At 53.2% G+C, this 23576-nt stretch overlaps 3 protein-coding genes across 3 annotated transcripts; 1 reads left to right on the top strand and 2 right to left on the bottom strand.

The window, feature by feature from the left end:
* Positions 1-655: 655 nt before the first annotated feature.
* Positions 656-12133, bottom strand: CLN3 (CLN3 lysosomal/endosomal transmembrane protein, battenin). Its single transcript, XM_030871660.3, has 16 exons — positions 11785-12133; positions 11480-11596; positions 11283-11361; positions 8797-8893; positions 7614-7685; positions 7125-7204; positions 6902-6987; positions 6213-6285; positions 5984-6127; positions 5049-5161; positions 4131-4177; positions 3981-4049; positions 3831-3886; positions 3599-3692; positions 1144-1284; positions 656-1037 (listed from the first exon to the last, which is right to left on the bottom strand). The coding sequence occupies exons 2-16, from the start codon at positions 11517-11519 to the stop codon at positions 918-920; spliced, it is 1311 nt and encodes a 436-aa protein (XP_030727520.1). The 5' UTR covers positions 11520-11596; positions 11785-12133; the 3' UTR covers positions 656-917.
* A 1594-nt stretch (positions 12134-13727) lies between these two features.
* APOBR (apolipoprotein B receptor) lies at positions 13728-18664 on the top strand. Its single transcript, XM_030871659.2, has 4 exons — positions 13728-13815; positions 14156-16798; positions 16890-17152; positions 17243-18664. The coding sequence occupies exons 1-4, from the start codon at positions 13759-13761 to the stop codon at positions 17310-17312; spliced, it is 3033 nt and encodes a 1010-aa protein (XP_030727519.1). The 5' UTR covers positions 13728-13758; the 3' UTR covers positions 17313-18664.
* IL27 (interleukin 27) lies at positions 17883-22975 on the bottom strand. The gene is made up of 5 exons (XM_030871662.3): positions 22856-22975; positions 20644-20816; positions 20461-20559; positions 19421-19579; positions 17883-18539 (listed from the first exon to the last, which is right to left on the bottom strand). Exons 1-5 carry the CDS (start codon positions 22884-22886, stop codon positions 18288-18290), a joined length of 714 nt encoding a protein of 237 aa, XP_030727522.1. The 5' UTR covers positions 22887-22975; the 3' UTR covers positions 17883-18287.
* Positions 22976-23576: the final 601 nt, after the last annotated feature.

The raw sequence follows: 23576 nt of genomic DNA, 5'->3' as shown, positions 1-23576 counted from the left end.
AAATTTTTTAAAAAAGGGACTTGTAAAATAGACTGGATTCTAGGTAAAAATGTGCATGCTTGAGCATTTAGAGGGAGGTGTATTGCAGTCAACCTCCTACTTTGAAATGCATCACAAAAATAAGTTGAACTGGGCTTCCCTGGTGGCACACTGGTTGGGAGTCTGCCTGCCGATGCACGGGACACGGGTTCGTGCCCCCGTCTGGGAGGATCCCACGTGCCGTGGAGCGGCTGGGCCCGTGAGCCATGGCGGCTGAGCCTGCACGTCCAGAGCCTGTGCTCCGCAGCGGAAGAGGCCACAGCAGTGAGAGGCCCGCGTACCGCCAAATAAAAAATAAAAATAAAAAATAAAAAAGTTGAACAAAACATTCATTGTAGAACCCAGGTGGTACCTACATCAATAATCATTGTGTAAGTTCTTTCAACTTCTCTGTAAGTTTGGTAACTTACGTGTTGGGGAAAAAATGCATACAGATTGTCCCACACAGTGAATGAATGAGTAATGGAATAAAGGAATTAACAAATAAGCAAAGCCTCAAAGACTAGACAATTTGCTGAAAGACTTTCTTTACACGCTCCTGTATATATTCCAAAGTGAGCTTCCTGCTTTTATAATAGAAGAAAATGTTTTTCCAGAGAGAAAAAAGGCACAAGAGTCAATTGATAAAATAGGCATTTATTCTGAAGGCATAATGCAAAGAAATTCCCCGAAAGCAGCTTGGGAGTGGAAGAAAACCGCTGCCCCTCCAGCAAAGGGGAACAGGACCTCAGCACTTTTCTACATCCCAGCCGCGTAGGGATGGCTGGGGGCAGAGCTCACGGGTGGGCTCTGGGCCGTGGGCCTGGGGTCGGTCCGACCTGCCCGCCTGTCAGTGTGGGCCCAGGTCACTGTGTCCTATGCTCCAAGGAGTCAGAGTGTCAGGAGAGCTGGCAGAGGAAGTCGTGCAGAGGCAGGGCCAGGAGCCCTGACAGCGAGATCCCCAAGGTGTCCGAGATACAGGTGGTTGCCATGGCAAACTCCCGGTGCTCACTGCTGGTCTGGGGAGGGTGGGGAGCAGGGGTGAGGCTTCAGTCCTAGCTACCTCTGCCTGGCACTTTCCCAGAGAGGCCACCCACCCACAGCCCTCGACCGACTGGTGCTGACCTCCAGGGCAATGTTGTGAAAGGTGTTCACATAGGCCGCGCCCCCCAGGAGTCCCTCATACAGAATGATCAGGAAGACGAGGTAGATGCTCGGCAGGAAGCTCAGCCACACGTCCGCCAGCAGGAAGGCCAGGTTGAGGCACTGTGGGTGCAGGTGGAGGGGAGGGCTGAGCCTGGGACCAGAGGTGGGCAGGAAGGGAGGTGACATCCCGTCCAGCGGGCCCCGGTTCTGAGAGATGCTGATGAGGATGAGGGCTGACAGGCCTGGATCAAATCCCAACACCCAGCTGGCCTACCAGATCCTGGGATCTGGGGTAGGCCTTCTCCCTACTGCATCCCAGCATCCTAGACCTTGGGGGTCTCCTCCCCTCCTCCCTTTGCCCGTGTCACTCCTTCTGCCTGTGATGCTATCCCACCTTCCCCCACTTGGGCGCCCCTCGTCACCACCGTTCACAGCTCAGCTTGGATCAGGGTCACTCTCACTCCTATGATCTCATTCCTCCTCCCAGAGTCTTCCTGAATGGAGAGGTTCCCCTCTATTTTATCAAACTGAGGCTATGGTGAGACCAGAGGTTCTCAACTAGGCGTGACTTTGCTGCCTAGGGGACATTTGGCAACATCTGGAGATGTTCCTGGTTGTTACAACCGGGAAGGGAGGGTGTTACGGGCATGCAGTGGGCAGAGGCCAGGGACGCTGCTCAACATCCCACAGCTCACAGGACAGCGTCACAGCAAAGAAGGATCCAGCCCGGAATGCAATAACACCAAGGTTGAGAAACCGTGGCTTAGATGTCCCCACGTCTTCTAAGAAGGCTCGCTGACCCCACCCAAGGGTGTAGGTCCCTTTCTCTGGGCCCCAGTCCTTCAGGGGATCCCACTGTCCCGGTCCTCAGTGCACAGGGTTGCCTCCCCAGTGTGTAGGCCACCCCAGTGGTTCACATGCTTAATGTACACACAGATCACTTGCGGATCTTGTTACCTACACAGGCCTTGCCCTCAGAGGTTCTAATTCAGGAAGAGTGAGGTGGGCTCAGAGATCTGCATTTAAAAGAACACACCCTGGTAATACTAATATGACCCTAGAAACACTGCAGATGCTTTCATCTGGAGCATTAGGCCAGACACTTTCTGTAATGGAATTAAATGATTATAAGCTGCTAATTCTATGAAGCAACCTTGGTTAAAATTATAGCTAAAATCATAAGCCACACATTTCAGTGGCATCTAATGTAGAACCCTGAGTTAAGAATTGTTGATACAGGGACTTCCCTGGCGGTCTAGTGGTTAAGACTCCGTGCTTCCACTGCAGGGGGCATGGGTTCGATCCCTGGTCGGGGGACTAAGATCCCAAATGCCGTGTGGTGCGGTCAAAAAAAAAAAAGAATTGTTGATACAATCTGGGACTTGGCGGGTACAAAGCCCTGGGGTGGCAGTCCTGCTCAGGCAAATAAGGAAGGAAGTTAGAGGATATCTGCCTGCTGTTGACATAACATTAAAGTGTCATCTACCATAATTCTCTATATTGTTATCACAGAATTGAATTATTGAAAAGGGCAAAAAACTTTCCTGTAAGAGTTGAAGCTTTATTTTAAAGGCGATTTTTTATATGCCCGTCTGGTCCCAAGATTATGGCCCAGAGGGATATTAGAGTCACCGAGAATAATTTGGAGGTTGCCAATGACTTGTTTTAAAGTGTTTTCAAGTCTGACCACCGAGAACTCTGACATTTAGAAACAAGTAAGAAGACGTGAATGTTTAAAATCATGTTCTCTTTCCAAAAAAAAAAAAAAAAAAAGAGTTGAAGTTTTTTTAATAGTTACCTTCAGTGGCCGTAGACATGTGACAATGAAACATGAATGCTGGTTAAGTAAAACTCCTTTTGTTAGACTGTTGTAGGTATTTTCGTTCATTTAAAGCTTAATCACTTACATGACCTTTGCCATGAATTTGCTCACCAGCCTTGAGATAAATAACCTGTTGACTCCAATGTCACTGATTCTATTGTAATTAACCATCCAGAATAAAAGAACTGAACATTTTCTTATCGTTGGAAACATTATTTGAAAGCCTGCCTCTCTGCATGAGGCTTGGGCAAATAATCATTAAATAAGTGCTTCTAGCTGATTAAGACACAATACAGATTCTTGTTCTTTCATTCTTCGCATTTCTATTTCTTACAACCATGCCTGATTTATACATGAGGAAACTGAGGCTCAGATGAGTTCCGGGACCTGCCCTAAATCACACAGCTACCGAGTACAGAAGCTGGGATCTGCATCCAGGTTTGCCTGGCTCCTGAGGCCACTCATTTTACACAGATCCCTGCTGGCCTCTGTTCCCCGTGCTTAGAACATGACGGTATGCAATCAATAACCCCTGCTGAGGGAGGGAAGCATCAGGGCCTAGGGAAGCTGGGAGCCAAGGCAGGTGAAGAGCGAGGGCCAGGGGCTCAGTACCTGTAGCAAGGCCAGGGCCCATGTGTGGCGGATGTGACAGCAGCGGAGAGAAGAGCGGGAGGCAAAGACGCCGGCCTGGTACAGCATCTGGTACCTTCAAGGGGGCGGCGAGTAAGAGGAAGCCCCTCTGGTGCCTACTCGGCAGGGCAGCCCCTCCCAACCCCAGTCCTTACCATCAAAGGCCCGCCCCCCAGCCCACTGCCGTGCTGCCACCCACCCTCAGTCTTCTCACCAGCGGTATTGCTGAGCGTGACTCAGGAACGTGTTCCGGAAGAAGAGGAGTTCAAACTGCAGCAAGGACCAGATGGGGGAGATGGACGGGGATGTGTGGGTCCCCACCCTCATCACTATTTCCACACCCCTCCCGGCAGCCCTCACTCACAAGTCCCTGGTTGATGAAATACTCAGCAAAGTAAACCAGCACCAAGGGGACGATGTAGCGCAGCAGGCCCTGGAAGGGTCAGGAGACATAAGCGGGAGGCTGGGAGATGAACACTGGCCGCAGGGGACACGCCAGAGCCACCGTCCGTACCTTAAACACGGTCCACCTTTCCTGAAGGGACAGGTGTGAGCTGGAGCCTGCAGGGGGGCAGGGAGAGAAGGGCAGGTGAGGTCGGCACACTGACTCAGAAAAGGGGTGCTGGTGTGCAAGAATCAGCCAGCCAACACAGGAGTGTGAAAGCACATACGCCACTGGACTGTACAATTAAAAATGGTTAAATTGGTAAACTTCATGGTATGGATACTTTACCATGATTAAAAAAAAAAGGTAACTAGATGAGACTTCTTCATGGTTCTTGTACAGCCTGATGGCGGTACACCCCTACCCAGCCACAGTGGGCCCTTCTTTCTGGTTTTGAACACCCAAGCTCATTCCCACCACAGGGCCTTAGCACTTGCTCTTCCCTCTACCTGAAACCTGTTCACCTGGATGTGCACAGGGCTGACTCCTTGTCATTCATATTTCAGCCCAATGAGATGTCCTCAAAAAGGCCTTCACTGACCACCTTCTCTAAATAGAACCCCTTTCCTCCCCCCATCTGTCATTTCTTGCTTTTTTTTTTTTTTTTTGGCCACACTGCACGGCATGTGGGATCTTAGTTCCCCAACCAGGGATCAAACCCGTGCCCCCTGCAGTGGAAGCTCAGAGTCCTAACCACTGGACCACCAGGCAAGTCCCCCCATCTGTCATTTCTAAGCACATCACTCTGTTATGTTCTTCTAGTACTTATCAACGGGTGAAAACAACGTGCTTCAGATTCTGTTATTTGTTTATGAATGGTATAACACATAGTCAGTACTCAGTGAGTATTTCCTGAGTAGATGAATGTGATCGGCTCTCACCATAACCAGCACACCTATCCACTCCCTCTTCTGACTGCCCACAGTAGAGAGGAAAAGGCTGAAACTCAGAGAAAGTGACCGCTCTGACGGTCACTGTGTCTCCTACCTGGCTTCCACTCTGGGGCCTCGCTGTTTATCAGGGGCTGCCGGGCTGCCGTGTCTGCCTCCCCTTCCCCTCCAGGGTCCTGGGGCCCAGGAGACGTGAGCAACAAGAAATAGCTGGAAGAGGGAAGAATGAAAAGAAGATTGAAGAGCCTCTGTCAGGCTGGAAAGGCCACTTCTTCCCAGGGCAGCCCCCCTCATTCCTCCTCTCCGCCAAGGCCCTCCATCCTTGGCCAGAGAACTCCAACTGCGCAAAAATGCTTCTTTCTCTGGAACTGAAATGTATCTCCTTGTTGTTTCTAATCCATGGGCCCTCGTTTTGATTCCTGGCTCACGCCAAGCGTGTCAGCCCTGTTTTCTTGTTGTTGTTTTTCTAATAATCGCTCTAGCTACCATTTATCATGTGTTCATTTTGTGCTAGGCCAGAAGTTTCCAAAATTTGGTCACTTATGTTTTGCCTTCATGACATTTGCCATATCCACATTCCCTCTGTGTATAATATTTTTTATTTAATATTTCCCTTTCAATTGATTCACTTTTTCTACACGGCCTTATCCTAAGCGATAATCTGTGAAATCACAGGTTTGGTCGACCAATTGAAACTTTTCCTAATTCACATGAAAATACACACAAAATGAACAGAGTCTATCCTTGCCCCCTCATTGTAGGAACCACACTGTAATGAATGCTTCACGCATGTCACCGCACGGGGAAGCAAGGAAAGCCACCATCATTTGAAATATGGGAAAACTGAGGGTCAGAGACGTAAAGTAACTCGTCCCATACAACACAGTTAACAAGTGGCAGCCCAGAACTCAGACTCGGGCCTATTGGAGTCCAGAACCCACATCCCCCCACATGGCTGTAGGGATCTGAAGATTGGGATCGTGCAAGTTCTCTCTCCTCGAATCCCTCTTCCTCCCAGCCCAGGCCGCTTACCTGGCCAGCAGCAGTGCGGGTATACCCAGCATGGACAGCAGGGTGTGCTGGGGAGAGAGGCCAGCCTGGGTGAGGCCCAGGTAGGACAGTGCCCCCAGCAGCCCTGCTCCGCCAGTACCTGAGGACCACCAGGAGATCACAGCCCTGAGAAGGAGAACACAGTAGCACTAAGAAGGACCAAAGCCAGCAGTGGGAACCCCTCCCCTCACTCCCTGCTCTGCCTGCTTACCTGGGGTAGAAGGCGGTGAGTGAGAGGAAGGTGACCTCCCCCAGACCTGAAGAGATGCTAGCCAAGACCACACCTGGAGAAGGACAAACATGGCCATACCTACCTAGCCTTTCCCCAATAGCCTCAATTCCCTAAGGGGTGTGGCCACAGCCTCCTCTGCATCTGCACAGAGGGGCTAAAAACAGATCCCTTGGATAGGCTGGGCTCCAGATGTGAAGTAGAACCAACCCCTTCCTCTGCATGTCCTCTCATAGGGAATGGTACCTCCATCCGCCCAATTATCAAATCAGGAGTAAGAATTCATTCTTTTTTTTGGCCGCACTGCAAGGCTTGCGGGATCTTAGTTCCTCGACCAGAGGTTGACCCCAGGCCATGGCAGTGAAAGCAGCGAGTTCTAACCACTGGACCGCCGGGGAGGCATCCTTGATGCCTCCTCCACCTCCATCACAGACGCCTGGTGACTACTCATCTTGATCTCCATCTAATCCGTCCATTTCCTCCCATCTTCCCCACCGCCTACCCCTCCAAATCGACCTCATCTCCCGTTCCCTATTGTGACAGTCTTAGCATGCTTCTCGGGGGTTACAAAAATAATCCTTCTCCTCTGGGAAGCTGAGGAGATTACCCCCACCAATGCTCTGTTGTAGTTCCTTTGAACCCCCCCACCTGACACAAAACCTCACACTCACCACACAGGCTGATTCCCACCGAATGAGAAAAGGCAACCAGGATGAAGCTTCCAGCAGCACAAACCCCACTGGTGAGCACCCGGGGGCTGAAGGGAGATATGGGCCGGGGGGGATGGTCAGCTGCCATTCTCAGCTCCCCAGCCCTCTCGCCACCTCCTCTGCCCTCCCAGCCTCCCCACTGTCAGATCCCACCTGCCTTTCCTCCCGCCACCTCCACCCAGACCTGTAGGGCAGCAGATGAAGGCCAAGAGGAGCCAGCAATTTGATGACGAGGGTGGGAAGGATGTCTGCCAGGAGCACCGCCTGGGACAGGAGAACAGAGTGAGACCCCAGACTTTCCCAGGGACAACCCTCCCAACCAAGTGGCCAAGGAAAGATAGAAACCAGCCCATTAGACTGCTACAAACACAGGTTCTGAAGTCACACAGATCTGAGTTCCAGTCCCAGGTCTGCCTCTCCTTAGCTGTGGGTCAAGGTATTCACATTCTCTGAGCTTCAGTCTCCTTATTCGGAAAACGGGGATGATTACAGAGCCTAACTCAGTACTGTTGTATGGATTCAATAAGCTAATATACGCTGCACACAGAAAGGGCTCAGTAAATGGCCGTCTTAATTAGTGGAGTCATGATAGTACCAGCTGGGTGCTGAGGGGGTGTGGGTGGGGTCTACAGGCCCAGAGTAAGGGTAAAGGGAGGACCAGATGGGTACTCACAGCTGTGGAGACAGAATTGCAGTCAAATCGAGATGAGCTATTATGGGAGGTGGGTGTTGGGTCTGGGTCCACCTGATGGGAGACAAGAAAGTCTTTCACCCAGGGAGGCAGGAGGGCAGACAAACAGGGCCGGGCTCCATTCCCAGCTCTGCTCTAACTTGAAGGATGGCCTTGGGTTAGCACTGGCTTCTTAAGACCTCAGTTCCTCTATGTGCACAAGGGGGAAGGGGAGGTTTCCATAGAAGTCTCAAACTAATGGTCCACACACCAAAGATGGCCTTGTAAGTGACTTTATTTGGGTAACACACTCGGGAACTTTCATTTAAAAAATTTGGGTTTCCAGAAAAATCTATTCTTGGACCAAATTCCCTGTTGGACCTGCAAGGTGGTAGCTGTTCCCCTTGGGCCTGCATCCTCCAGCTCATCATAGACAAGAGGTTCTCAATCAGAGATGATTATACCCTTCAGGGAACATTTGGCAATGTCTGGAGACATTCTTGGTTGTCACAACTGGAGGCTGAGGAATATGCTATTGTCATCCAGTGGGCAGAGGCCAGAGATGCTGCTAAACATCCTACAATGCACAGGAAAGTCACACAACAAAGAATTATCCAGCCCAAAACATCAACAGTGCTGGAGTTAAAAAACCATGCCTCAGGGCTTCCCTGGTGGCGCAGTGGTTAAGAGTCCTCCTGCCAGTGCAGGGGACACGGGTTCGAGCCCTGGTCCGGGAGGATCCCACATCCCACGGAGCAGCTGAGCCCGTGCGCCACAACTACTGAGTCTGTGCCCTGGAGCCTTCAAGCCACAGCTGCTGAAGCCCGCGCACCTAGAGCCTGTGCTCCGCAACAACAGAAGCCGCTGCAATGAGAAGCCCGTGCACAGCAACGAGGACCCAACGCAGCCATAAATTAATTAATTAATTAATTAAAAAAAGAAACAAAAAACCATGCCTTAGACTATAGTCCCACCCAGCCAACGTTTGAGTTTGCAATTGCTTTACAAGAACAAATTGATTCTTAAAGACGCTTCCTGTTCTCAGGTCTGGGAACTTTAGCCATCTCGCCCCACCCCTTAGCCACCTCATTCCATGAACTTTTCAAGTGGGTTTCTGCCCAAGGGTGAGTCCCTCATCTTCCCATAGGGACTAAACATGGTGGTGGTGGTAGAGAGGGTCACTTACATGGCTCTGGTTCCCAGGTGCTCTCTGGTGACTGAGGATGTCGTGGGCAGCACTGAGCATCACCACGTAAGAGAAGTTGTTGCAGAGGCCCAGGAGCCTGGAGTGAGCAGGACAGATCCCCCACCCCCCAGTTTTATTGAGATATAATTGACATAGAAGAACAGACATATAATTATATACAATCTATCCACAGTCCTAGCACCAAACCTCCCCCTTTCCTGTGCCTTCTTTTTTCTCTGTCGCCAGACCCCATCCCCATTTAGTGAGAAGGTTAGAAATACAGGCTTTGGGACAACAAACTTAGGTTCATATCTAATCTCTGAGACCTCTCCCAGGAAGAGAAGGAAGTTATCCTTGATGACTCTCTCCTCCAAGCTCCCACCATGATTCAGTTCCCGGGGCATTTCTCATCCACTGATCCACTGTCTCTGACTGTGGTATGGTAGAAAGATGCTGGGGGCTTGAAATCCAAAGGACTATGTTCAGGTCCCAAGCCCGCCACTTCCTACTTGAGTGGCCTCAGTCTACTCATGTGTACAATGACGATTCAAACTTCTCTCCTGACTATCTCACAGAGTGCTGTAGAGATCAAAACAAGATAATACCCTACATGATCTATGAAGGACCTGGTTCACTTATTCTCATCTCCCAGAGCTGCCATCAGTGATGGGAAGGGAACAGGACCCAGCCCCAGGGTATCATGTGTCCTTTTCACAAGCCTCTGAAGTGGTACTGCTGCTCTTCCCATATTACTGCTGGGAAACTGAGGCTCAGAGAGAGAGCCTCACTTCCAACCCAATCTGTTACCCAAGTCCTGTGTTTAGGTTTAGGTTAGCGCTAGAAGTATTTCCCAAAGCTCAGTATTCGAATTATTTTAGGAGGTAGATGGATGACTTTTAAAAGGTAGTGATGCATTTATTTAAATGTGCATTAGGAAAATACTGGCTTTCCGTCCAGAGTAGTGATTTACAGTTTTCTTTTAAAAAGTACATGTATTTACAAATTTAAAGGCTGAGTTGGATCTCCAAAATATACAAGCAGCTCATACAGCTCAATATCAAATAAACAAACAACCCAGTCGAAAAATGGGCAGAAGACCTAAATAGACATTTCTCCAAAGAAGACATACAGATGGCCCAAACACATGAAACAATGCTCAACATCACTAATTATTAGAGAAATGCAAATCAAAACTACAGTGAGGTATAACCTCACACCGGTCAGAATGGCCGTCATCAAAAAATCTACCAACAGTAAATGCTGGAGAGGGTGTGGAGAAAAGGGAACCCTCATACCCTGTTGGTGGGAGTGTAAATTGATACAGCCACTATGTAAAACAGTATGGAGGTTCCTTAAAAAACTAAAAATGGAACTACCATATGACCCAGCAATCCCTCTACTGGGCATATACCCAGAAAAGACCATAATTCAAAAAAACACATGCACCCCAATGTTCATAGCAGCACTATTTACAATAGCCAGGACATGGAAGCTACCTAAATGTTCATCAATGGAGGAATGGATAAAGAAAATGTGGTACATAATTACAATGGAATATTACTCAGCCATAAAAAGGAACGAAATTGGGTCATCTGTAGAGATGTGGATAGACCTAGAAAGTGTCATACAGAGTGAAGTTAAGTCAGAAAGAGAAAAGCAAGTATCATATAATAACGCATGTATATGGGATCTAGAAAAATGGTATAGGTGATCTTATTTGCAAAGCAGAAATGGAGACATAGACGTAGAGAACAGATGTATGGATACCAAGGGGGAAAGGGGTGGGGAGGCAGGAACTGGGAGACTGGGATTGACACATATACATTATTGATACTATGTACAAATGGACAACAGATGGGAACATACTGTATAGCACAGGGAACTCTACCTAATGCACTGTGGTAACCTAAATAGGAGGGAAGTCCGAAAGGGAGGGGATATCTGTATGTGTATGTCTGATTCATTTTGTTGTGCAGTGGAGGCTAACACCACATAGTAAAGCAACCATACTCCAATAAAAATTAATAAAATAAAATAAAATCCTCAAACATGGCAAGGCGCCTGCTATCAGCCCATTTTACAGCGGAGGAAACGAAAATTCAGAGAAACTAAAATCAAGGAGATAACCGATGACATTGAGATTTGTCTAGAAATTAAATGATTTGTTACCGATATTCATCTCAGAAACGGTCACACTGAAAATTTCAGAGACACGAATTCTGAATTTGAATAGATATTATTTTCATGAAAAAATAAAATAAAGGCTGAGTTGGTTGGAGTAAAAACATGAAGAAAAGATCCCTGCAGGTTATATGAGAAGCTGGCCCAAAGGGGAAGGTGATAAGGGGATGAGCGAAATTTGGGAAATTTACACACGGCCTCAGGGCAAACCAAGCGGTTCAGTAAATATTTTGTGGATTCAGCTCCTTTTTGGAAGCTCAACTCTCTTTTCTCACCCCTCTTCCCACCCTATTCAGGCCACTCACCAGAAGCCCACCGCGTTCTTCCAATGGGTCCCCTGACGGTCCTGCGGCGGGGGCCTAAGTGCCGGATTGGCCTCCTCTCCTGGAAGGGGGAAAAGAAGAGGGCCTGACCCCCCCCCCCCTCAGGTGCACGATGGGCCAACGGGCGTTCTCCCGGGACCGAGGAAGTCAATCCCGTGAGGGTGGGCAGAAATACTCACCCTCCGAATCCGAAAGGCGCCGCCCCGCACAGCCTCCCATGGCATCAAGTTCAGGTCCCCCGAGGGGTCCAGAGTCAGCGAGAGTTCAGAGTTGGCTCCGATGAGGCGGATGAGGGTCTACGACAGGTGAGAGGGATCAACGTCCCATTGCCGGTCCCAGCTCCGGCTTCTCCGCTGCACTGGCGCCTCTAAGAGCCACGGCCCTAACCCCAGCCTCCATCTTGCGCCCTCGTACGCCCCACCACGCCCCACCCGTCGGACTCTGCCCCCGCCCCCTCTAAAGCAGGGGGCCCTGCAGCCTGTACCTTTAAGAGCACCTAAACATTCCGCACTCAGGAATGACGGATCACGTGACAGCACCTGTCTGTCCCTCATCACGTGCTTGAAGGTCCTCACCACTTCCGGGTCTTTTCTTGATCTTCTCTTTAGACCTACCCAGTTTCGGGGCGGGGGACTGAGAGAGGCTGGAAGAACCCTGGAACCACCGGTTTAAAACTGGGATAGGTAGGATCAGCAAGAAGAACCATGACGTTAGTTGGGGACGCCCAAGGCCGTGATCTACCGTACCAGCACTAATCATGGCTGCAAATGGCTTCAGCTCCTCTGCAACTGCCAGAAATAAATATGGCCACCTGCCTAGCCGGTACTGTTTCTGGCTGACAACAAAGGCAGCCAGCTTCAGGTCATTCTTATTTCTATCTGTTGTTGCCTTTAGATTGCTTTAGAAACTGCACATAAAGATAACACCCACCTAAAAAGATTTCATGAATTGTCTGTTGGCAGTATCCAAGGTGGTTAACAGAGCCCCTTTTTCAAATTATCTTAGAACCAAAGTAGTAGTTCAACCCTGGTTTTACAGATGAGAAAACAAAAAAGGAAATTTACTGATGAACATACAACGTTAGACCTAAAGGTGACCTTAGACACTCGGCAATAAGAAATAGAGCACCAGGGCTTCCCTGGTGGCACAGTGGTTGGGAGTCCGCCTGCCGATGCAGGGGACGCGGGTTTGTGCGGTCCGGGAGGATCCCGCATGCCGCGGAGCGGCTGGGACCGTGGGCCATGGCCGCTGGGCCTACGCGTCCGGAGCCTCTGCTCCGCAACGGGAGAGGCCGCAGCAGTGAGAGGCCTGCGTAACGCAAAAAACAAACAAACAAACAAACAAAAAAAGAAATAGAGCACCAGAGGCAGGGGTGCTGGCTGCTGCAGGATTCCTGCCTGCATTAAGGGTGCTTAGACCAGATGATTCTAAGGCCCAAGATTCTGATTCTGTGATCTCATCTAGTTCCTCTAATTGGAAATTTGGAAAGTGAGGCTCAGGGAGGGGACCCAAGGAAAAGGTGTCGATTAAGGTCACTTCACAAAGTCCCAGATAAGGAGCGATTATTCTCTTACCTTCCTCTAGGTGGTAAAGCAACATCCTGAATTTTCTTCATCACGTCTTTCCCCTGCTAATCTCTCTTGTGGGCTTCCAACAGTCAGTGCCCACCTCTCCCAGCTCTTTCTCACCACCAGGCCCTCAGACTGCTGTTTGAAATGTACCCCCTTTGGTCTGCTTCCCAGATCACTCAACCAATGAAAAATGGGATCCTACTACCCATGCCGGGCTCTAGAAATTCAGCAACGTGTCATACATGGCCTCCACCTTCAAGGAACTCAAAGGAGGCTGGGAGGTAGACGTGAATAACCACAGTACAAAGTTTAGCCAAGTTTCGTTTCGCAAGAATGACTACAGGTGAGGGAATGGGCATTGGAGCCACCAATCCAGCCCCTTCTTCCTCTTGGGGAAGCATTAATGACCCTGAAATGAGAAGCCAGAGCTCTTACCAGCCCCCTCCTCATTCCTACTCCTTGTCCCCAGGCAAAACAGGAACCACAAACCCCAGCTTCCTCTCACAGAGAGGCTGTGGCTTTGGGGGGAGACGGAAACGGCTGAGGTGTAAATACAAGACCTGAGTCACTTGAGCTGCAGTTGCCACATGCCCCTCCCCCCTCCCCAATTCTGAGGTCTCCTGCTCCCGCTCTTTCCTTTCGGTCCTCCTCCCTTGCCCTTTAGCTCCGAATGTACACCACCTGAGTCCCCTGTGTGATATACACCCACTTCCCAGCCTGGGCTGGAAGCAGCTGTGGGCATTGCAGAAGGTGGGCAGGGCTCGGGGTGGGGATGCGTCAGGGAGAGACAGGGGAAGAGGAAGTGTCTTGGGTCCTGGGGAAGACTGGCTTGGTGGGTGGGGACAATCATTGTCAGCTTTCTGGACACACAGACAGAGACAGACAGGATGGATTTCCTCCAGCTACATCTCCCTGGGCTGCATCAGGCCTTGAGGGGGGCACTGGTGAGAGGGGCAAAGAGAGGCCAGAGATTTTCACCCTGCTCCCTGGGGCCTCACCTTCCCTTCTCCCTTTGAGCTTCTCCTCAGACTCAAGATTCCTTCCCCACAATCAGGCAGCCTGCTAGCCCGATCTTCTCTGGATTTCAATCCCCTCATCTCCACAAACACATCCACACACCTCTAATCTAGGCCGTTTCCTGCTCCTTCTGCAGATTCTGTCCCCCTCCTCCTCCTAGATCCTAGAACCCCTCTTCCTTCTCCCGAGTCCCTCTGGCCCAGGGCCCCGAGGGAGAGGTCTGGGCTTCCTCTTAATACCTTTGTCCCTATCCCTCTTTTCTTCTAGGAGTCTTTCAGCACCTTTGTCTCCTACCTTATGGGAGATGATGTCCCCAGTGCAGAGAGGAGGGAGGCGTGTGCAGCTGAGGAACTGGGGGAGGTGGCTGCAAGAAGCCTCGGGGGGAAGGTAGAGGAGGAAGCCCAGGAGGCCGTGGAGGGCCTTGGAGGCAGCCAAAGCAAGGGGGATGGAGGGCTGAGAGGGCCTGGAGAGGCTGGAAGGTGCCAGGAGGAAAGCTCAGCTACAGAACAGACCTGGGGTGGCAGACAAGGCAGCTCCCATGGGTCTCAAGCAGATAGGCAGGACACTGGGGCCTGGGAGGCAGCCACGGCCATGAGATGCCAGCATTCAAGTATCCCCCTGGAGCCCAGAAGGAAATCTGAGGCAGGGTCTGAGGCTGGTCGAGACAGGAGTAGCCAAGCCCAGGAGAGTCAGCAGCCCGATGAGCAGGAAGTGAAGAGAGAGGAGACACTGAGAACCTGGGAACGGGAGGAGGAGGAGGAGGAGGTCAGGGCAACAGAGCCAGGGGTGGCTGGAGGGGCGGAGTCAGAGGGGACCTGGCACAAGGAGCTTGAGCGGACAGCGAGTGTTGATGGGCAAAAGGTAGCAGAGGACAGAAAGGAATCAGAGCAGGGGGTTGATGAGACAGCTGCAGAGGAGATCCAGGGGCCTGGGGCCAAAGGGGCTGGGAGGGAAGAAGAGGTGGTAGTGGTAAGGAGTGGCCGAAGCACAAGGGCACAGGGGACACAGGAGCCAGGGGCAGAATCTGAGGACAGGGAAACCTCAGGCTGGGAGCAGGCTGACCTCCCAGGGGTTGGGGAGACTGAACATGGGGCAGTCCCAGGAGAAAGGATCCCAGAGGGTACTGGGAGAGTCTGGGCCCTAGAGGAGACCTCCAAGGGAGGCCAGGAGGAGGAGGAGGTAGATGAGAATAGAGAGGTTGAAGTGAGCCTCTTCCCCAAACAGACCCAGGCCCTGGGAACCGAGAGAGTGGAAGAAGCGGCCGAGGACCAGGCAGCAGGGAGGGAAGCTGAGGAAGGTCAGGAGTCAGAGGCGGAGGGAGGGGAGGGCTTTGAGGGCCAGGCAGATCAGGCTGAGGGAGAGGCTGTGGAGAGGCAAGACTCAGAGATCAGGGCTGCTCAAACCAGTCTCAAGGAGGTGGTGCAGGCAGAGGAGGCCGAGCAACAGCAGAGGAGTTGCTGGGCTGCAGAGGCTGAGCTGCTCCAGGACAAAGCAGCAAATGAGGCTGAAGGTGATGTTGACTTGGAGGCAATGCCAGAGGCCAGGCCCAAGAAGGAGTTCAGCAGGGAGAGGGGTGAGGAAGAGGCTCAGGCCAGGGGAGAAGCACTGGAGGTGGGGTGGGGTGGCCTTGAGCACAGGGTCACTGAAGGCCAAGAACCTGAGCTGGTGGGAGGCCCCCAGACCCCCATAGAGCAACTTGAGGAAGGGCAGGCATGTAAGGAAGAGCTCTGCAGCATTCCAGCCCTGAGCAGGGAGGAGACAGAGAGGAGCCTGGAGGAATATCCCAGGAACGTGGGGTATGTAGAACCTAACAGCTCTGTGGCGGAAGCCTGGGAAGACAGAAGAAGGGATGTGGAGAGAGGGAACACCCAGGAGGAAAAAGCAGATGCTGAAGAGGGGAAGGAGGAGGCTACAGGAGGCCAGGCACCAGTGGCGGAGGCTGAAGGAGGCCGAGAGTCTGCACGACCAGAGGTCCCAGAGGCAGGTGGGGAATGGATGAAAGCAAAGGAAGCCTGGCGTGGAGCAGAGGAGGGGGAGACCCCTGGAGCAGAGAACCAGGAGCTGGGTGGAAGGCAGGGAGCAGAAGCAGGGACCGTCCAGTCATTGGGAGAGTCAGACGCCACAGAGACCAAGGAGGAGGAGGTGGAGGCCACCGTGCCCTGGGGGGCAGACAGAACATCCAGGAGAGGCTGGAGGCTGGAGGCGGAGGCTCTGAGTCTCCAGGACAGCAACGAACTGGAGACAAATTCTTTGGCTACCGAGACGGTGGAGGATAAGGCAGCTCTGGATGGAAGGGCTCCTGGGACTGGGGACAGGCCCGGCAGAGAGGCTGAGGAAGCATTCGGGAGAGACTGGGATTCAGAAGGGAGAGAGGAAGCCGGCGGAGGTGAGGACCTGGTAGTGGCTGCAGAGGGGGAGAAAACAGGTGGGCAGGAGTTTGGCCTGGAGGGCTCAGCAGAGGAGGAGGCGCCTGGCAGAGGTGGCCAAGCAGAGGCTTCTGAGGCCCCTCGGGAGGGTGAGCCCGGGGGACAGCAGGCTGAGGTGGAGGAATCCGCAGTAGCAGAAGGAAGCTGGGGGATGGATGGCGTTACCTCGGGCTCCCAGGTGGTGAGGGTAGAGGGCCTCCCAGGAGGGCACACACTGTGGGAAGAAGAGGCTGGAGGATGGCAAGGGACAGAGCAGGGGCAAAGCGGTGAGGGGCAGCACGGGGACACGCACCCCGAGGGAGAGGCACAAAGGCCCCTTGCGGTGGAGGATATCGAGGTGACTGGAGACCAAAAGGCAGAGGCTGAGGAGATTGACCCAGAAGGACTGGAGGGCATCCAGGGCCAAGAGGACCCGTCAACCAACCAGGACCCTGCAGAGGCTAAGCCTGGACCATGCGGAGAGGCTCACAGCAGCTGGAGTGAGGTGAGGGCTCCAGGTAGGGTCCTGGGCTGGGCAGAGCAGAATCTCGAAGCTGAAGCCGGCCCCGTGGTACCCCGTGCCCTCTTCCCCGTAGGCCCTGCTCCCCGGGGCTCGCCTGGACGTCTCTGTCCCGAGGAGCCGAGCCCTCCTCTCCCGCAGCTCCTCACAGCGCCGCTCCCGGCCCTCTTTCCGACGGAACCCCGCCCCTGAGCAACCGCAGGAGCCTCCCAGCCCCCCACCGGAGGAAGAGCTGGTAGCCCCCGAACAGAGACTTCTCGAGCCAGAGCACGCCCCGGAGCCAAGCTCCTCCAGCCCTGAAGGGACTCCATTGCCAGCCAGAAGGCCCCTGGGACAGAGGTAAGCCCAGGGGGAGGTGACCGGCCTGGGATGGGGAGGAGGCTGACGGCATCTGGACACCAGCTCCCACGGCCTGTCTTCCGTCTGCAGGTTTGGCCTGGCACACCCTGGCATGATGCAGGAGCTGCGAGCCAGGCTGGGCCAGCCAAAGCCCCAGTGACTGGGACGTGAGGCTCAGAAGGCTGGGTTGAACCCTGCTCAGCCTGACTCCCTCTGCCGCTTTGGACGCATCCTTTCCACCCTCTGGGCCTTAGTTTCTTGGTGTGTCATTCACGGAGCAGACAGAGCCAGATGTCTGCGAGAACCATGAACTTAAGGAGTCTGACTGTCCAATGTGGCTGGTGGACCACTGCCCCGCTGGGGTCATCTCTCTCTGATGACCTGCCTTGCCTACCTCCCCAACCTGTCTCAGCTGCTTGGAGGACTGAGCGAGGACAGAGACAGTTCTCCCCACAGCCTTCCCCCTCTACTGCGCCCACTCCTTGACCCCCACCCCGGGTTCTCAACCCCCCATCAGGCCCTGGAGAGCTGTGTAGGACTAATGCAAACCTCTGAGGTTGAAGCCGGCCTGGAGGAAGAGGTCAGGAGGGCCGGTGGTGCTCCATTTGCAACCAAAGAGAAGCAGACCAGCTGCCTTGAGCTTCCAAAGTGGGAGCTCGGTCTCAGAACTCTGCTAGTTACTACGGCAGCCACCAGCTGAACAAGCCAGAGTGGGGGAAGGTGGGCCAGGAACCCCAAAAATGTAAGATCAGAGAGGAGTCCAGGGTAAACAGAAGCCTCAGACTCTGTTCCAGGGCCCCTTTGCGTGTCGGGACCCCTTCTCTGAAAAGAAGCCGAGGCAGAGAGAGGGTGAGAGTGCTTTATTAGGCACCCAGCGTGGCAGCCTAGTCTGAGGATGACTAGCAGGTCCCCGAAACAATAAATAAACCATTTTTCTAAACAATAAATAAATATCTAAGAAATAAATATCTGGCAAGGACTGGAGGGGCCTTAAGTTATTGGATAGGGTCTGGGGCAGGAGAACAGTGGAGTCGTGCCTTGTCTAAGGCAGATGAGCCGGAGCCTGTCTGCCGGCCCAGACTCCAGTCCTCAAGTCCTGATGGGTGGAGGGAAGGGGCTAAGAAGTCACCCTCCATCAGGGCTGGGAGCTGGGTGTGGGGAACTCCAAGGCCTGGGCTGGGTTCCCGGCCTGGGAGAGCAGCAGCAGGTCCCTCACCGCCCGAGACAAGACAATTTCCAAGGAGTGTAGCGACTGGTAGGTGTAGAGGAGCCGGGGCCAGGACACCTGGGCTGACATCTGCAAGGGGCCGCCCAGAGCCCCTGGGAGCAGCCCCTCCCCCTCCTCATTCTCCTCCTCCTCAGGGAGGTTGAATCCTGCAGCCAGCACCTGTGGGGAGAGACCCATGGGTCAGAGAATGGCCCGCCTGAGACCCTGAATGAATCCTTGTTCCTTTATGTGCCCAGTGGTGCAGAATGACATCAGAGACCACAAGGGCATGGTTTCCCTGGACAACCCCTACTTCGCATCCTCCATTATGTCATCGTTTCATGTGAACTGCCTGATTTTGTTTTTGGTTCAAATAAATGGAAGTCACAGAGCAAGATGGTGCTCATGGAGCTGGCTCTCACTCATCCAGGATTGCCCGGGGGGCTGGGGACTCTGGAAGGTCCTCTCTTTCTCTCTCTCTTTTTTTTTTTTTTTTTTTTTTTTGCTGTGCCATGGGGCTTTCGGGATGTTCCCCTACCAGGGATAGAACCTGGTCCCTGGCAATGAAAGCCTGGAGTCCTAACCACTAGGCCACCAGGGAACTGGAAGTTCCTCTCTTAAACGTCGTCTTAAGATCAGAAATGGGCAGAAAGGTGATATGGTTAGTTTTTATGCTGTTTTCATTTTCGATTCTTTTATTAAGGGTAAAATTCCTGTTTCCCTTTGAAATGTTCAGGAGAATCTGGTGATGTCAGAGGATGAGGGAGAAGGGAACGTGCTTTGTTTGCTGTAGGGCCTGCTGATGCCAGATGCTGTCCTGGCTTCTCTCATTTAAGACCAAGACCCCAAGAGAAGGCAGAGGTTCAGGGGGCAGAGGTAGGACCTGGTACACCTACACACACACACACACACACACACACACACACACACTCAGAGGACCTGGAGCATCTCCTTCCAGACTTATCCTACCTCTGGGCAGGGGGTGTTTTCAAAGGGAACCAATGAGCCTCAATTTTGAGTGTTCATCTCTGGGGGTCGAGGAGGGTGGGTGGGCACTCTACCTGGAAGCGGAGATGCTGCTGCAGATCTCGGAGATCCAGCCTCATGGCCCACAGCTGCAACCTCTCTGAACTGGTCCAGAACCCCTGGCTCCCCAGCCCTCCCAACAGGGTATGGAAGGGGTGAAGTGTCATGGAGAGGAAGCGGAGTCTTTCTGGGGCCTGTGGAAGGGGAGGGAAGGCATCAGGAAAGGCCTGCAGGCCAAGGATGACCCACTTCAAACCCAACCTCTTCTGTATTTGGGTCCCATTCCCAGCATGAACTCCAATCCCCATTCCGTCCCCATATCTATTCTCATCCTTAACCACATCTCCATCTCTACTCCCTTCCTATGTTCATCACCATTCCCATCTCCACTGTGTCTGATCTCTATCCTATCTCCTTTTCCAACCTCATTTTCAGTCACACCCGAGCTCATCTCCAACCCCCAACCCCATCTCCATCCTTCTGTCACTCTCTACCCACAACCCCATTCCATTCCCTTCTCTACCGCCCCGCCCCATCTCCATCTCCTCACTTGTTTTCATTCTGTCTTCAACTTCTTTCCCATCCTTGTTCCCATGCTTATCCCAATTCCATCCCTCTTTCTTGTGTCCAGCCTCAATGTCACCATCTCTCCATCCCATCTCCAACTCTACCCAACCCCATTCCATTCCCATCCTCACCAGCGATCCCCATTCTTTCTCTATCCCCCACTTCATTTTCACTCTCATCCCCAATCTTCTTCCCATCCCTAACCTCTTACCATTCTCACTCGTAACACCAGCTCCACGCCTCCTCCATACTAACCTCTAACCCCAACCCCATTCTGTTCCCATCCCCACATCTTTCCTTGCTCAGCTTCATTCTTACCTTCTTCCTAACGCCATTTCTTTATTCCAGCCTCATCTTTATATTCAGTGACCTACCCAGCCTCATCCAGATTCTCTCCCTCAATTTATCCCCAAATCCATCTTCAATTCAATCCCCAACTTTATCTCCATCCCCCCAGCCCAGCCTTATTGCCAGTTTGCCTGTCCCACCCCGCCAGTCCGCCACTCACAGAGAGGCCACGCCAGGCCTGGAAGGTCAGGGAAACGTTGGGGAGCTGCTCTCCCAGGGGCAGAAGGTCCAGGTTCACTCCTGGCAGGTGAGATTCAGCCTATGGGGCAAGGTCTTTTAGTGGGGGCCCGAGGGGATTGGGGATCTTCCCATCCCCAGAGCCAGCTGCATTAGGGAGACTCACAAAGTCACGGGCCTGGACCCGAACCTCGGAGAGCAGCTTCCTGGAGAGATGCAGGCTGACCTTGAACTCCCTCTGCAACTCCTGCAGGCTCCGGAGGGGCCTCCCTGGGGGCCTCGGGAATCCCCAGACACCAGCTCGAGCCAGGAGCAAGGAGAGTAGCAAAAGGCTGACCCCTGGAGCAATGAGGAGGGGGCGGGCAAGATGAGGGGAAGAGCTGGAAAAGAACTCAGGAAAGGGAAGGGACTACAGGCACGCTCTGTGTGTCATCTCACTGACCCCTCAAAACCACTAACAAGCTGTTGAGACACCATATGGCATCTCTGTACAGTGAAAGGAAAGTGCCCCTTCCCCCAGGCAGACACAGTCTTGCACAGAGTGCCCGCCTTTGCAAGCGGATCTCGGGCTGCATCTTGAACCCCACTATCTCCCTCGGCCAAGTGTCTTTCTCAGTGAACAAACTGCACGAGGGTATGTGGCAGCCTGGGTGCTATTATTCTCCCTATTTTGCAGATGGGGAAAGTGAGGCTCAGTAAGGTTGACTTGCCCAAGGGTACATAGCCAGAGGGTGAGGGGACCAGGACTGGATTCCAGATCTGCCCAAATGCAGAGCCTGCATGCTTCCCCCAGGGAACTCAGAGGAGACCGCCACCTCCCCTGGCGTGGGCACGGTCTGTTCTGCCAAGGATTCCCCGGGCTCAGCCAGGCGGCTCTGATGACCTGAACCAGGGCCCCAGGGGTGGGCTGATGATGCTGAGGCTCTATCCCGGGGAGTCAGAAGGACAGATTGGTCCAGCCTCCCCCAAGGCAGGTAGATCACTCTGCAGGCTGGGAGGAACACGGGGTGCCAGGAGAGGGAGGAGGGTCTGGAATGGGAGGCTGAACCTGTTTCTCATTTGGGTTCTTCCCTTGAACAAGTCACGTCTTATCTCTGTGCCTCAGGCTCCCATCTGTAAAATGGGGGAGTCAGACTGGCTGATTTCTGAAAGTGCTTCCTGCCCTGCATTTCCTGGAAAGAGGGAAGAGGGGCAGTGGGGCTGGAGCTCTGGGAAGAGGGCTGTGTCTTCTTCAGGGAGAGGAAATCTAGCAATCACTAGGGAGTTACACAATTCTTCTCGAAACCCAAACCAAAACTGGTCACTAAGTTGAAGTCTGTTCCTGCCCCCCCTTCTCTCCATGCCTCTTTCCTATCCATCCTTGATCTCTAAGCCCTGGGCTCTGCTCCTCGAAATGTACTCTCAGTAAAGACTAAGGGGAGATTCTGGGCGCTTCCACTACGCCCATGGACTTAACACAGGTGGTGGGTCATGCCTGCAATCTAGCATTCAGGCTCCCTGGCTTGGGGTCCGCTGTGGCACCCTGGAGACTTAAGGCAGACTGGGGTTCTTCCTAGCTCTATGGGTGGGCACCCCGAGGCCCTGGTGGATATTGCCCACCCAGAACTGAGCTGTGCCGTCTCTTACTGACCCCCTGCTTTCTGCCTGAGCTCTGGAGCCCCCAGACCCTTCCCTTGGTTTCTCCTTCCCCTCTGCAGCCAATCCTGGGGCTTTCGCCCGGCCTTTGAAGGTTCTGTCCCCGTCTTTCAGCCCTTGGTCCCTACCCCGACCCTACCATCGGCTCCTCTGTCTAGAGCTCTCTTTCCAGCCTCTGAGCTCTTCAGCCACCATCTGTAGCTTGGACCTCCTCCCAAGCTTCAAACTGCAGACCCTTGACCCAGTTAGGCTGCCGACTCCTTGGCCCCAGCCCCCTGCTCCGACTGTTTTTCCTCTAGCCAGACCCAGTTCTCAGCCAAGCTGATTGGCCCCTGCTCATCCACCCCAAATAAACGCTTCATCTATGCTCCTGGTCCTGGTCAGAGCGCCTGCCCGACTCTCCCCATTCATGCCAGTCAACTCTTCCCATCCTCAGCCCAGCCCTCACCAAACTTCCACCCTTCTGCAGAACGCTGTCCCCCCGTTCATGCCAGCCAACCTGCCCTGCCCCATCCTCTGCCCAGCCCTGGCTTGATCACTACCCCTCTGCCCCATCCCCTCTCCCCAGTTTATGCCTGTCTCACTCCCATCCTCCAGTCAGCTGTATCCTGTATCCTTAGTCTTGCCCACATAGTAGCACCTCAGCCCTTGGCGCCCATCCACAGCAGGCAAGTTCACCCATCCTCTGCCCAGTCTCAGCCAGGCCCCCCACCCCTCTGCCCCAGCCCTGGCCTCAAACTCACGCCAGCCAATGTCGCCTGCCGTCTGGCCCATGGTGGGGCCAGCCTCTTTGGACAGCCATCTCCCGGGCAGGGGGAGTCTTATACTGGGGGCTGCGCCCGGTTTCACTTTCCGTCCTGCTTGTACTTTCGGCTTTGTGTTCACTCAGTCTTCCCTCTCACCACCCCTTGCTAAAATGGGGAAATGTAATTTCCCTTCCCAGAGGGGGTGGGAGGTGCAGTGAGGGTGGTGGGAAGCTGGGGTTTCGGTCAATCGCAGCTCCTGACTCCCTGCTGCTCTACCAGGTCCAGCCCTGCCCTCACTTCCCCACTCTTGGGTGAGCCACCCTGCTCTGCTTGCTGCTAGATCCCAGAGACTCTAACCCCCTCCTGTTTCTCTTCTTTGTCATCATCATCCTAGTGCCATCACCAGCTCACTGTCCTTCAAAAGACGGATGGCCAGGTAAGGGGATTGCCCATTAGAGGGGACTTGGGGTTTTGAGTCATCCTTACTCTCTTCTGGTTTACCAGATGGCTGAGGGAGGGAGTGCCAGGGAAGTCAGGGCTCAGTGGGTAGCTGGGATGGGGTTTTGTGTGAGGCCGTGGGGTCTCAGTCTCGGCAGAGTCAGAGTTCAGTCTATAGTCAGGGTCAGGGCTGGATGAGAACACGTTCATTCAGGGCCAAGCTCAGACTTCAGCCAGAGGCAGATCTAGGATTAGCGTTCAGTCTATAACTATGATCAGG

Source organism: Globicephala melas, chromosome 15 (assembly GCF_963455315.2).
Source record: "Globicephala melas chromosome 15, mGloMel1.2, whole genome shotgun sequence".
Taxonomy (NCBI): domain Eukaryota; kingdom Metazoa; phylum Chordata; class Mammalia; order Artiodactyla; family Delphinidae; genus Globicephala; species Globicephala melas.
Note: the sequence above shows the minus strand (reverse complement) of the source record. Positions and strands in the feature narration are given on the sequence as shown.

What these genes read in the sequence shown, in the direction of transcription:
- IL27 (XM_030871662.3), bottom strand. Translation starts at nt 22,886, where the DNA reads ATGGGCCAGACGGCAGGCGACATTGGCTGGC. An exon ending in AGGCCTGGCGTGGCCTCTCT is followed by an intron (nt 19,580 to 20,460) that starts GTGAGTGGCGGA and finishes CCCCTTCCACAG; the next exon opens with GCCCCAGAAAGACTCCGCTT. An exon ending in AGCAGCATCTCCGCTTCCAG is followed by an intron (nt 18,540 to 19,420) that starts GTAGAGTGCCCA and finishes CTCTCCCCACAG; the next exon opens with GTGCTGGCTGCAGGATTCAA.
- CLN3 (XM_030871660.3), bottom strand. Translation starts at nt 11,519, where the DNA reads ATGGGAGGCTGTGCGGGGCGGCGCCTTTCGGATTCGGAGG. An exon ending in CACCTGGGAACCAGAGCCAT is followed by an intron (nt 7,686 to 8,796) that starts GTAAGTGACCCT and finishes GTCTCCCATCAG; the next exon opens with GTGGACCCAGACCCAACACC. An exon ending in CTTCATCTGCTGCCCTACAG is followed by an intron (nt 6,988 to 7,124) that starts GTCTGGGTGGAG and finishes ATCTCCCTTCAG; the next exon opens with CCCCCGGGTGCTCACCAGTG.
- APOBR (XM_030871659.2), top strand. Translation starts at nt 13,759, where the DNA reads ATGGATTTCCTCCAGCTACATCTCCCTGGGCTGCATCAGGCCTTGAGG. An exon ending in AGGCCTTGAGGGGGGCACTG is followed by an intron (nt 13,816 to 14,155) that starts GTGAGAGGGGCA and finishes CTTTTCTTCTAG; the next exon opens with GAGTCTTTCAGCACCTTTGT. An exon ending in AGAAGGCCCCTGGGACAGAG is followed by an intron (nt 17,153 to 17,242) that starts GTAAGCCCAGGG and finishes TTCCGTCTGCAG; the next exon opens with GTTTGGCCTGGCACACCCTG.